The sequence below is a fragment of the Macrotis lagotis genome, chromosome X, assembly GCF_037893015.1.
Source record: "Macrotis lagotis isolate mMagLag1 chromosome X, bilby.v1.9.chrom.fasta, whole genome shotgun sequence".
Classification (NCBI taxonomy): domain Eukaryota; kingdom Metazoa; phylum Chordata; class Mammalia; order Peramelemorphia; family Peramelidae; genus Macrotis; species Macrotis lagotis.
Genome location: NC_133666.1, coordinates 253,843,334 through 253,856,254, shown reverse-complemented (window position 1 = coordinate 253,856,254; position 12,921 = coordinate 253,843,334). Strand labels below are relative to the sequence as shown.

Sequence of the window (12,921 nt, the reverse complement as noted above, 5' to 3'; positions counted from 1 at the left end):
TATAAAGTGATCATTTAATTACCAAATCTTATGGTTTTTTTCCTTCATCTTGACTGTCTCAGAGATCTGTTGTATTAGATATGATTGATCACTTTCTTACTAGATACCCTCTTTTTTCCAGTTCATAGTATTTTATTTTTTCTAATTAACATGTAAAGATAGTTTTCAACATTCATTTTTATAAGATTGAGTTCCAAATTTTTTCCCCTCCCTTCCCCAAGATAGCAAGCAGTCTGATATAGGTTATACATGCATAATCATTTTAAACATTTTTATATTATTTATGTTTGCAAAACAATACTCTGAACAAAAGGGAAAAGCCTCAATAAAGAAAAAAGTAAAAAAAAAAGTAAAAATAGTATACTTTGGTTTGCATTCAGAGTTCTCTGTGGATATGGATGGCAATTTTTATCACAAGTCTTTTGGAATTGCCTTTCATCACTATATTACTGAGAAGCGCTAAGTCTATCATAGGTCATCATCACTCATAAATATTCTATTTTTTTCTGGTTTTCATGATATTCCTGTCTTCTGACTTTCTTTCTTCTTGTGTACCCAGTCCTTGGTTTCCTTTGCTGGCTCTTTAACTGTGTCTTGTCCAGTAATCTTTGGTGTTTATCTTTGTCCAGGGCCTCCTTTTTGCTCTTTGCTATCTTACTCATCATCTCCCATGGGTTCAATGAACATCTCTATTCAGATGTTTCCTGCATCTTTATATCCTGTTGAGTTAGTCTTGCATCTCCAACTCAGAACTTACTATCTTTACTCCCAAAACCCTTCCTTTCCAATCTTCTTTATTCTTTTGATGGTACCAGTATCTCTCTAGTCGCTTATACTGGTAACGTTGATATCTTTCTCACTCTTATTCTCATTCATCCCTCATATCTAATTTATTTTCATTTCTACTTTTACAACATATCTTGTAAATATATATGAATACATACACACACACATATACACACATGTATCTACCTTTTCTTCTTTGATAGGGCCACAGCTCCAGTTCAAGTTCTTGTTGCCCCTCTCCTTTTAGCAGTCTTTGAATTAGTCTCTCTGTCTCAAGTCTCTCCCCATTCCAAGTCTCCTCTTAGTTGCAAAAGGGATTATAGTTCTGATCATCTCTCTCTTTCTCTCTCCTCCCTCTCTCCCTATTCTGCTCCTGCTCTTTCTCCTTCTTTCCCACCATCCTTTCCCCCTCCCTCTTTGTGAATTGCCCCAGATATTCTAGAAATAAAACCTTGAAAATCAACTGATCTCTGATGCAGTGTTTTCTTGAAGACTTAAGTCATGTCTCCCTCATTTCAGTAGGAAGATGGTAAACAGTATAGAAATATATATATATGTATACATATATATATATTTAGACATGACTAAAAAATGGTGGTTTGTTTTACTTGGATTCAATTTGTTATTACATGGGGGAGGGTTACATTGAAAAGGAGAAAGTGATAGCAATGCTGAGGGTGGGTGTGGGGCAGGGGTAGATTGAAAAAAAAGTATTTTCTTTTAAAAGGAATAGCTTTGGGAAAAATAGGAGTTGACTCTTCTTGGATGCCTAGGTATTGCTTTTGATTCTTGGCATGATATCTTTTTTGTCTTGATATGAATTAGCAATTAAAGTAGTACAACAATTTAATAGAATTAATACTAATGAAACATCTTTAGTACTTCTGATCTAAGTTATCAATTACAGCTGTTCCACCTTCAAATCTTTAAATGGGAATTTCCTCTCTTTGACCATAATGTATCACCTTTCACTTACCCAATTTCTTTACTCCTCTTGAATTTATTCCTTGCTTTCATTTTAATTTCTAGTCTCTCAGCAAGTCACTCTGAACATTATTTGTCTTCTTATTCAGTGTGAATCCCTTAGACAATATTGTTTGTGATTCTTTCTCCAGAAAGTTAGAATTTCTGTGCCCTTAGTCATTTCTACTGACCACCTTGTCATTTTCCAGTCTCTGGAAACTTTATTATCACTTTTTCTATAGTGAGAATTTGGGGTACTAAGTCCAGGGACTTTGGGTAGTCCCTGAACTGGGAGGTGATTCCTTAATACAAATTTCTTATATCTTAGCCACCCCTGGGCCTGTAGTGTGCTTGATATTTCTTTTCCTGCCTGACTTACAATCCCCTTCGTTTTTCCAAAAACCTTATCCATTATCCTTAAGCTCCTGACCGCATCCATTTCCTCATTACTTTCTGCAAAGCCTGTTTTATCTCATAATTTACAGAGAAGATAGACTATTCCCTTTCTTCCTTGAAAATTCCTCCGCTGTTTTCTTCTTTCCTTTTGTTTCAGAGGAAAAAGTGTCCTCCTCTCCCTTTCTCCTTTCCAGGGCTGCCATATCTCCTTGTGCCTTGAGTTTCATTCCCTTAAGTATCTACCAAATGTGGATTTCATCACTCCACATCTCCCCCTTTATCCTTTGCATCCCCAATCTTGCTTTTTTTTGCTGACTTTTTTCCCCCTGTCTAAAAATAATTTCATTTTCTCCTATCTTAAGAAAATCCTTTTTTAATTTTATGGTTCTCTTGAGGTATTATTCTTTTCTCTCTTTTCTTGGTAGCTAAACACCTCGAATGATTAATCTAGCCTTACTGCCTCTATTTCCTCATTTCTCATCCATCCTTGAAACTCCATGGAAACTGTACTGTGGTCCTTTTAAAAGTTTGTATCATTCTTTATTCTTCTTATTGTAATTGATACTTTTAATCACCTCCTGCTTTTTAACATTCTTTTTTCGTGGATTCCCTGTGCCTGCTATTCTTTAAATTTGCCTCCTTTCTTTCTTGACACTCCTTTTTGTCACTTAATTAGGTCTTATTTCCTTTTTTGTTCCCTAAATGTTGTCATTTTTTTGTGGTTTGGTTCTAAAGTAATCATTTCTTCCCTTTATATTATCTTTTTTGGGGGGGGGAGGGGAGTGTTTTAATTCACTTTGTTTTATAACCTATATGCCAGTAATTCCCAAATTCCCAGACTTGGGCCCTTCTCACCCAGGCTTCTGACCCACATTCTTTAACTCTCCGCTGAACATCTAGACTTAGTTTGCCCAAATTATTTTCTTCCTCCATCAGATCTCCTTACTTCTGATAATAATGCCAGTATTGTCCTGTCAACCAGACTTAAGCTTCAAAATCCTTTGCAGTTGTTCAGGACTTGCCCAGAATTGCACAGCAGAGAGAGAGAGAGAGAGAGAGAGAGAGAGAGAGAGAGAGAGAGAGAGAGAGAGAATGAATATATGTCTGAAGTAGAACTCAGACACAGTCCCATGACTGTTCTTCAGTCTGACTCTGAAAGCAGCTTTCTCTCCACTCTGCTCAGCTACCTCTCCTTTGTGAAATAAAGGTAATGATACTTGCATTACTATCCTTAGGGGGTTGTTGTGAGCAAAATGCCTTTCAAAGCTTAAAACACTGAAGAAATGTGAATTGAGAAGCTCAAGTATTCCTCAGAGTACCATTAGCCCACCCACCTTATGTTACATTTATTTGTATCTCTGTCAAAGCCTGTACCATTAACTCCTTGTTAGTATGGACTCTTTTTTTGTCCTTGTATCACCAGGGTCAAACACTTAGTAGGTACTTAATAAAGAGCTGTTGAATTAGATTGAATTGTTAAATCTTGTCTTCTTTGGATAGATTTCCTGGCTTCTCTTATAGCTCTTAACTTTGTCTGTCATTATACTTTCACAGGCTAGTGTGATTTATATAGTTGTGCTTATAGATCTTTTGGCTGTGTACTAGACTTGGAATTTCATGAGAATACAGACTATCTTATTCATCAGTGTTTCCCCCATAGCACCTTATACATAGTATAGGCACTTAGATGTAGAGACAGAAGGGACTTCAAAGATAATAAGGATGATGATGGAGAGTAAACACATTTATATAACAATAGCTAACAACACAATTTGAGGTTTTCAAAGTGCTTTATTTGTATGAATTCATTTATTTCTATACGATCATAGGAATTAGTATTTTACAATGTAAAAGAACATTGTGTTTTAGTTTGTGTCATTGATACTTAACAAGCTATGTGACTTTGGATAAGGCCTGTAGCTTCTCAGGATTTCAGTTTCCTTAAAAAAGGATGAGGTTGTATTAGATAACCTTTGAAGTTCCTACTAGTTCTAAATCTATGACACTTTGATCACAGAGCAGCAAGGAATATTAAGGATCATCTCAACTTTATTTTGCTGATGAGGAAACTGAGAAACAAGGCAGGGAAATGAAACCACTCCTGAATGGTTTCATGAAATGAAACCAAACTATATTTGCCAAGAAAATCCTAAAGTGGGATCATGAAGAGTTGGATGTGACTAAAAAATGTCTGAACCACAATTGAAGGATTGAATGAATGATGTTGGTTTTCTGCATTTGCTCCTGAGTTCATTTGATTAGGTTGTGATCTTTTTCAGTCAATCTCTCTGTTTGTGGAGAGAAGTGAAAGTCTAGCCTTATTTCACTGTCTGAAAAACTTCCCTTTTCATTCCATTCTTCTTTCCCTGAATAATCAAAAGTGCTACAAGTTTTAAAGTTACCTATGACTTGTTTTTAATACTTCTTTTCTTTACTCCTTCATCAGTTACTCTGTGTTGTGGTTCTAACTAACCTCTCATTGACCTTTACATGTTGCACTCAAAATTATCATTATCTTAGCTAGCATTTATATAGCACCTACAATTTTCCAGGAATTATGGAAAATACTTTAAAAATGTTATGTCATTTAATCCTTGCATCATGTGCACTTGTGCGAAGGGTTTCATACATGTCATTTCATTCTTACAGTAACCCTGTGAGTCAGTTGTTATTATTATCCCCATTTTACAGATGAGGAAACTATGGCAAACAGGTTGAATGTTTTGCCAAGGTTACACAGTTAGTAAATATCAGAAGCTGGACTTCAACTCTAAGCATATTTCTATCTGATTTCTGGTCTAGTTTTTGTAATTTCATGAAGTTTCCCAGAGTTCATTGTTACTAGAATCAAGTTCAAGCAATTTTTGCATCCTCACAAAAAGATGAGGACCTAAGTGATGGGGATGAATACTCTCCCCCCACCCCAAAGATCATTTTATATTTTTAATTACTAAAGAATAAGAGGTTTTTTGCTGACCTTTTTAGAGGAAGATGAGATTTTAAACTTGTACTTACTGTCAAGAAACATATGCTCAGAAATCACAAGGATCTGTTTTGAGAATAGAATTTAGACTTCAGAAAGAGGCAATTAAAAACTCAATGCTTACTTCTTCTTTTGAAGCTTAAAGAGAAGTCTCAGAAAATTGAAATGTTTTCTGCTAATTAACTGTCACAAATATGATGTCATTAAGCTCCAAGTCTCTTTAGTTATCTTCAAAGCCATTAACAAAGACTGTACGGATCCTCTTAAATATGTAAAAGAGAAAACAAATTGCCAAATCATAATGAATGTTCTGTAGAACTTTCCTATTTCCCTTAGAATGTTATACTAATTAAAGAAGGATTTCATTATTTTCAAAGCTATTACATGCAGTGGTTCTCTTCTCTGATAAGAACTCTAATGCATAGAAACATATTATTTGTACTAGTTTTTATGATTGGTCATTTGTGACTCTCTTTTGGGTCATATCTAATTGTGAAGGTTCACAATTTATTAGCAATTATTCTCTTTACAATGTCTCAACATGCAGTGTGTTTAACATGGTGACTCATAGCAGTAATCCCTGCTGCTGGGGATGTTGAGGCCAGTATATCACTTGAACTCTGGAATTCTGAGCTAAGTCATTCAAGTGTCCAGGCTAAATCTAGTCCCCAGAATTAGGGGGTGACTAGGCTGCATAAGGAGGGACAAACTGTCTCAGGTCAGAAATGGAATAGATCAAAGCTTCTTTACAGAACAGCTGTGTTATTGATCCCTGAGATCAATGTGGGTGACATAAAGAGACCCAATTTCTTTTTCCTTCTCCTCCTACATCCCCTATCCAAAGTCAAATACCCATTTTTTCCAAAATTGATTTCACTGAACACCAGAGATAGCTTGAACACCGTGAATCTGAAAGGTGAAGTGTCTTGGGAAGCTTTCCTAGAAAGAGTGGAGGTGACAGTTTTGTTAACTGATAAATTCCCTTATTATTCCCTTTAGATTCTCTACAGTTCTATATGGCAAGGACCATTGAATACTGAGTAAAACACATCATCTCTATGCCAACAGTTTCTTTCATTTGTTTACTTCATTGTGATAAATCTCAGCCCTGGTAGAGAATCTAGTTCACATTATGGATTATTTTAATCTGGATGTCATTAATCTTCCATTGCCCTCATACTTTTATTATATGTACATTGTAAAGTGTGTTCCCCAATTTGGTTATTTTGCATTTAGATGGATAGAAATGCCCAGAAGTAAGTAGACTTTGGGGTATTACCTTCATATGACATTTTAGGAGTACATAAGCTAGCTCACTAATAAATTTCTGGACTGAAATAAGTCTCTCTGAAGTGACCATTGCAATAAGTAGGGTACATGCTTAGTAAATAAAAATGATAAATATGATATGTTTTAAGAACTCAGAACTACTGATCAAGTGGAATTAGCTCTTTTCTTTCTTATACTCTATATTTATAATTGCTTACTCTGTACAGTGAGCTTAGAAATTTTCATGAAATCTAGCCTAATTGTGTATAAAGGGATATTAATTCTTTAATATATAAATAGGTGCCATATTATTTTTGGCAAAGAAATTTAAACAAAAAATTAAAGGATCCTTTAGATTTAGGATTATTAATCTGGAGTATGGGGTTTTAATAACTATTTTGGCAAAATTAGCTTCCTTTGTTCTCCTTCAGCTTTTTTTATATACATCTAAAAGCGTTATGATTAGAAGGGCTTCTCCAAACTGCCTAAGGATTCCAGTATCTTCTCCCCCCCTTCCTTGCTCCACAAAATGTTAAAGAGCCCCAGCTGAAGACCATTGTTAAATGTTAGGGTTAGGCCCTAGAGTTAAATGACCCTGTTTAAAATTACCTCCTCTCTGCTAGTGATGATAGGTTAGGTTCCCTGTAACACTCACTGGGTGAAAGTTTGTTGATTCACTGAGATCTAATGTAAAACCCATGCTATTTCCTTCCTGGCAGTTGAAGCTTTCTTCTAACTCGGAGTCATTGCTATTTATTCATTCTATTCCCAGGGCATTCTCCCAGGTAATGAGAAGATTCTAAGATCACATCAGGCTTCTGTAAATTTGAGATGTGGGCAGCTGTTGTTGTTGAAAAATGGCACAGATTCACAGCGACTCTGAAAGGTGCCTCATATCTTCTATATTAACCATCTTTTAAGAAGTTTATGAACATTGTAGCTTTTATTGATTCTAGGGAATTGGACCCAGCAATAAGCAATAAAAGTCGATGGTAACTTTCTCCCTATATAGGGGTGTATGAATCAATATTTTGAATTTACTATAATTTTCTGGTAATGGATAGAAGAACTAAAAGAATTGCAGTATTGTGTTGTGAGTCAAAGCTGTGCAGTGTAGCCTTTTTTTCCTTAGCTAAGCTCTGTTGTCGGTCATCATCTTCTCCTAATTACTAGAAATATGATAACTGAATTGATAGGTATAGTTATCAATCAGTTCACAAGATTATTTGACCTATAATAAGTCAAACAATGAAACTACATTTATTTGTTCTGAGAACAAACTTGCCCGTAGTGACCCAAGTTTTGCAAACCTGAAGGATCACTAAATGCTTTGAATGTTTAGCAAAGCATTTCTCCTTTTGAACCCTTCATACTAATGGAAAAAGTTTTCCTAAAATAGTGGATAGAGTGATGGTTTTGGAGTCAGGAAGGACCTTCTCAACTTAACCTCCAGCAATGTAGTTGCATGACCATTGGTAAACCACTCATCCTCTGTCCCTGTGTCCTTATCTGTAAGATGGGAATGTTAATATCTGCAGAACTCATTTCAGAGGCTTGTTTTGAGAATCAAATGAAATAATATATATAAGATGTGCTTTGTAATGCTAAAAGAAATGTGTATACATAAATAAAGGATATACATAAATCTGTCTATTTACAGATACATACAAATACACAGATACACACAAATTTAGAAAACTCTATAAAATCATGTTAATCCATAAACTTATGAAATTTTACAGGAAATAATGTAAGGTAGAATGTGAATTACTTGTATTTACTTATCCATTTAAATATTGTGCCCTTGGATGGACTGTAGACTTCTTGAGATCATATTTCTTTTTTCATTTATGTGTCTTCTACTTATCATAGTTGGAGAAACAAGTGGCATACCACTCCAGTATCTTTGCCAAGAAAACCCCAAATGGCATCATCAGCTGAACAGCATATCATGCTGTCTTTTGTGTGGTGACTTTCCACACTACCCCCATATTTGTGCTCTTTATATTTTGTTATTCACAAGAAAATGGTGTTGAGGAATATCTCTAATCTTTATAGGAGTTGTGAATGTTTTTAGAAAGATTTTTGCCTATATGAAATGGCTGCTGCATTGTTTCACCTTTGGTCTAGGTGATAAATCCATAATGATTCTTAATACTGAAAGGCAATGTCAGGAAATTCTAACAATTCTTAAACCTTTTAGGTTATAATGAAATTCAGAAAAGCTATCTGATAATTCTGTATATTCCTATTTTGCTACTAGTTCCCCTTTGATATTACTGGACTTCTCAGCCTTACCTCCTTGACCACCTATGTCAAGGATGATTGTCTTCAGTACCTTATATTCATCTAGTCCATTAACATCTCTCAGACTTATCTAATATCCTTCCTTCCCTTGTTTTCTTTTTTTAATTAATTTTTATTAAAGATATTATTTGAGTTTTACAATTTTCCCCCCAATCTTACTTCCCCCCCCAGAAAGCAATCTGTCAGTCTTTACTTTGTTTCCATGTTGTACCTTGATCCAAATTGGGTGTGATGAGGAAGAAATCATATCCTTAAAGAAGAGAAGAGAAGTCTAAGAGGTAACAAAGATCAGAGAATAAGATATCTGTTTTTTTCTAAATTAAAGAGAATAGTCCTTGAACTTTGTTCAAACTCCACAGCTCCTTATCTGGATACAGATGGCACTCTCCTTTGCAGACAGCCCAAAATTGTTCCCGATTGTTGCACTGATAGAATGAGTGAATCCTTCAAGGTTGAGCATCACTTCCATGTTGCTGTTAGGGCGTACAGTGTTTTTCTTGGTCTGCTCATCTCACTCAGCATCAGTTCATGCAAATCCCTCCAGGCTTCCCTGAAATCCCATCCCTCCTGATTTCTAATAGAACAATAGTGTTCCATGACATACATATACCACAGTTTGCTAAGTCATTCCCCAATTGAAGGAGATTTACTTGATTTCCAATTCTTTGCCACCACAAACAGGGCTGCTATAAATATTTATGTACAAGTAATGTTTTTACCCTTTTTCATCATCTCTTCAGGGTATAGACCCAGTAGTGGTATTGCTGTGTCAAAGGGTATGCATATTTTTGTTGCCCTTTGGGGATAGTTCCAAATAGCACTCCAGAAGGGTTGGATGAGTTCACAGCTCCACCAACAGTGTAATAGTGTCCCAGATTTCCCACAACCCTTCCAACAATGATTATTATCCTTCCTGTTCATATTGGCCAATCTGAGAGGTGTGAGGTGGTACCTCAGAGAAGCTTTAATTTGCATTTCTCTAATAATTAATGATTTGGAGCATTTTTTCATATGGCTATGAATTGCTTTGATCTCCTCATCTGTAAATCCTTCCCTTGTTTTCTTAAAGGTATCACTATATTTCCAGTAACCCAGGTTCCTAAACTAGAATCATCTTTGGTTCTTCTCTCTCCATTCTCCCTTTTCTATTCTTTCCTCCAATCATTGGCCAAGTCTTGTTGATTTTCCTTTTTTAGCATCTCATGTCCTTTCATTTCTCTCCACTCATATAGTCATCACATTTAGTTCAGGCCCTCATCATCTTTAGTGTGAATCAATCTAAAAACTTCTGAATTGGACTTTTTGTCTTATGTTTGTCCTATCTCTAATCTGTCATCTTAATTCTTTCATTCAGATAAATTGATATTCCTAAGGCATTTGTCTGAGAATGTCACTGATACTCAATAAATTTCTGTAGTTCCCCATTACTTCACGGATAAAATACAGGCTATTCTATGTGACATTTAAAGCCCTTCCTAGTTTGACCCTTGTTTTTCTAGATCTCATAGTGCTGCTTTCTTTCGCTCATATTATGGGCAAACTGATTCCAAAAAACATATTTTATTCTTTCTCTCCATGTCTCTATGTCAAACCTGGAATACACTTGATCATCTTGGAAATTTCTTGCTCCTGAAAAGGGTCAGCTGAAGTATTAATCCCACTCAAGGCCATTCTTAATTCCAACAGTTATAATATTACTGTCTTTCCTCATGCTCCCAAATTACTTTTGATTTACTTGGTGTATATTTTGAATTTGCTTATTTGTGTGCATGTTGTTTTCCCTTAGTCTCAGGTGGTGGAGACTATAGAATTATTTTCTTTTGTGCCTTATACAATTCCTTATACATAATTAGGCAGTTAATAAATGCTTGATTAGGAAGTAGAAGAATAAATCTCGAAAGCTTTGTTAGAGCCAGAATGTGCATTAATTGAAGATATAATTAAGGGATATTTAATAGCTATAATTTGTAGCTTTTGAACTGAGAAAAGGAAAATGCTAATGTTAAATAGTCTCTCTCTAGATAGAGACATTTACACCTAGTCTTTAAATGTTCTTCTTCATTAAAACCTCTACGTCACTGCTCTGTCAGAGGTACTTGAGCCTTGAATCAGGAAGATCTGAGTTCAAATTTGCCTACACCCTGGTCAGATTATTTCTCCTGTTTCTTTCAATTTCCTCAACTGTAATGTGGAAATAACAAAACAGCATCCATTTCAAAGTTTATGAACAGACAGCTTTCAGGTGAATAAATGAAAGCTATATGTCATAAAACTATAGTCATATAAAACATTCTCCAAACCATTATTAACTAGAGAAAGGCAAATTAAGGCAATTCTGAGATACTGCCTCATATCTATCAAACTGACTAATATGACAAGAAAAGGGAATGATAATTTTTGGAGGGGGTATGGGGAAACTGGGAATATTAATACACTATTGGTAGAGTTATGAACTAATCCAGCCATTCTGGAAAGCAGTGTGAAATTTTGCCCAAAGAATAATAAAATTGTGCGTACCCTTTCATCCAACAATGTACAACAAAAATATTTATAGTAGTTCATTTTGTGGTGGCAAAGAATTGGAAATTGAATGGACCCATCAATTGGGGAATGGCTGAACAAGTTGTGATATATGAGTGCAATGAAATGCTGTTGTTCTATAAGAAATAAGAAATTGTTCTATAAGATGTAAACAGGCAGATTTCAGAAAAACCTGGAAAGACTTGTATGAATTGATGCTTACTGAAGTGAGGAGAACTAGGAGAACATTGTACACAATAACAGCAACATTGTGTGATGATCCACTGTGATAGACTTAGCTCTTCTCAACAATAGTGTTCAAAGACAATTCTAAAAGACATGTAATGGAAAATTATATTTGCAACCAGAGAAAGAACTATGCATTCTGAATGTGGATCAAAGCACACTATTTTCACTTTTCTTATTGTTTTTACTTTCCTTGTCTTTACCCTTTTGTTTTGATTCTTCTTTCACAGCAAGTCTACTATGGAAACATAACTAAAATGATTGTGCATGTATAATCCATATCAAATTGCTTGCTGTCTTGGGAAGGAACAAAAGAAGAGAGGAAGAAAACTGTATAAAAAATGAATGTTGAACAATGTAGTTGGAAATTATAAAGAAAATAAAATTGTACCCATTTCTCAGGATTGTTATGAGGATCAAATGGGATCATATTTTTAAAACATTAACAGAGAACCTGACCCATTGTTGGTTCTATGTAAAAGGTTATTTCTTTCTCCATCCCCAGTTACCCTCTATGAACTCAGTACAATTTCGATTTGAAGGATCAGTTGATTCTCTTGATTGTTTTATGGTTTTGCTTCTCTTCCTCCTGTGGAGAAATAAGATCTTCAAAATTCTATCAAAACTATGCTTTTCTTGAACTCTAAAGTGATATATAGACCTTCATTCATGAGCCAGGTATTTCTTTTTATTTTTCCTTAGCACTGAGAACAGTGATTTATGTAAAATAGAAGTATTACTAATTTCTGGGAATGATTTAACATTTCATTTAATACTCAACCATTAGCCTGGTTGACAGGAAGCAAAACCTTGACTAAACAGCAAGATTTCTCCTATATATAGTTGAATTGCCAGACAGAACCTGTAGGAAATGGGTCTGGTTCCTGGGTTTGTTGTGTGTATTATTATTATTTTTTAAATGTCAAGGGTGTACCATGTAAGGAAGAATCGGAGGATACGGTAATTGGCTGGAGAGGAAGCATGTTTCGCTTGTTCATTTATTTGGGGTTAGCTGATTATTTGAATTATCATGCTTTTCTACTTTAAACTCCAGTTAGAAGTGTTACCTTTCAGGGCCTTGTTTCAGATGAAATCAGTTTCTGTTAAATAATTTATGTGTGAAATGTACTTAGTACTTGCCAAGATCTGTGGACATTGTTCCTCTCAAAAAGTAATTGCCAGTGTTTTGTTTAATTTGGAAACTCTTTTGAGGATTCCCATGTGACTTTTTGGCTTTTATGTGGTGGTGGTGGTAGTGGTGGTGGTGGGGGAAAGGGAGAGGAGAAGGATCTGGTTGTGTAGAATGGGAATGTCAATGAATGACGGACTGCCATGGGCTCAACAGATTTTTCTCTTCTAGGAAGGTAGGTTAACCAGTAGTATACTTTACATCATTCATATAAAAAAAATAAAAATTAGGGATCTGTGTTTAGATTCAATTTATAATTCAA

General features: G+C 35.2%; 1 protein-coding gene across 17 annotated transcripts in view; it reads left to right on the top strand.

The window, feature by feature from the left end:
* Positions 1 to 12,921, top strand: part of MAST4 (microtubule associated serine/threonine kinase family member 4) — an 880,607-nt gene that overhangs the window by 512,084 nt on the left and 355,602 nt on the right. Inside the window, exon 1 of one of the 17 annotated variants that reach the window (XM_074200321.1) lies at positions 12,764 to 12,834. The exons of the other annotated variants lie outside the window; for them this stretch is intronic. Coding sequence (XP_074056422.1) covers positions 12,790 to 12,834 — 45 coding nt within the window. The 5' untranslated portion in view covers positions 12,764 to 12,789. Of the gene's footprint in view, positions 1 to 12,763; positions 12,835 to 12,921 lie in introns of those variants that run through there. 17 annotated transcript variants of the gene reach the window in all.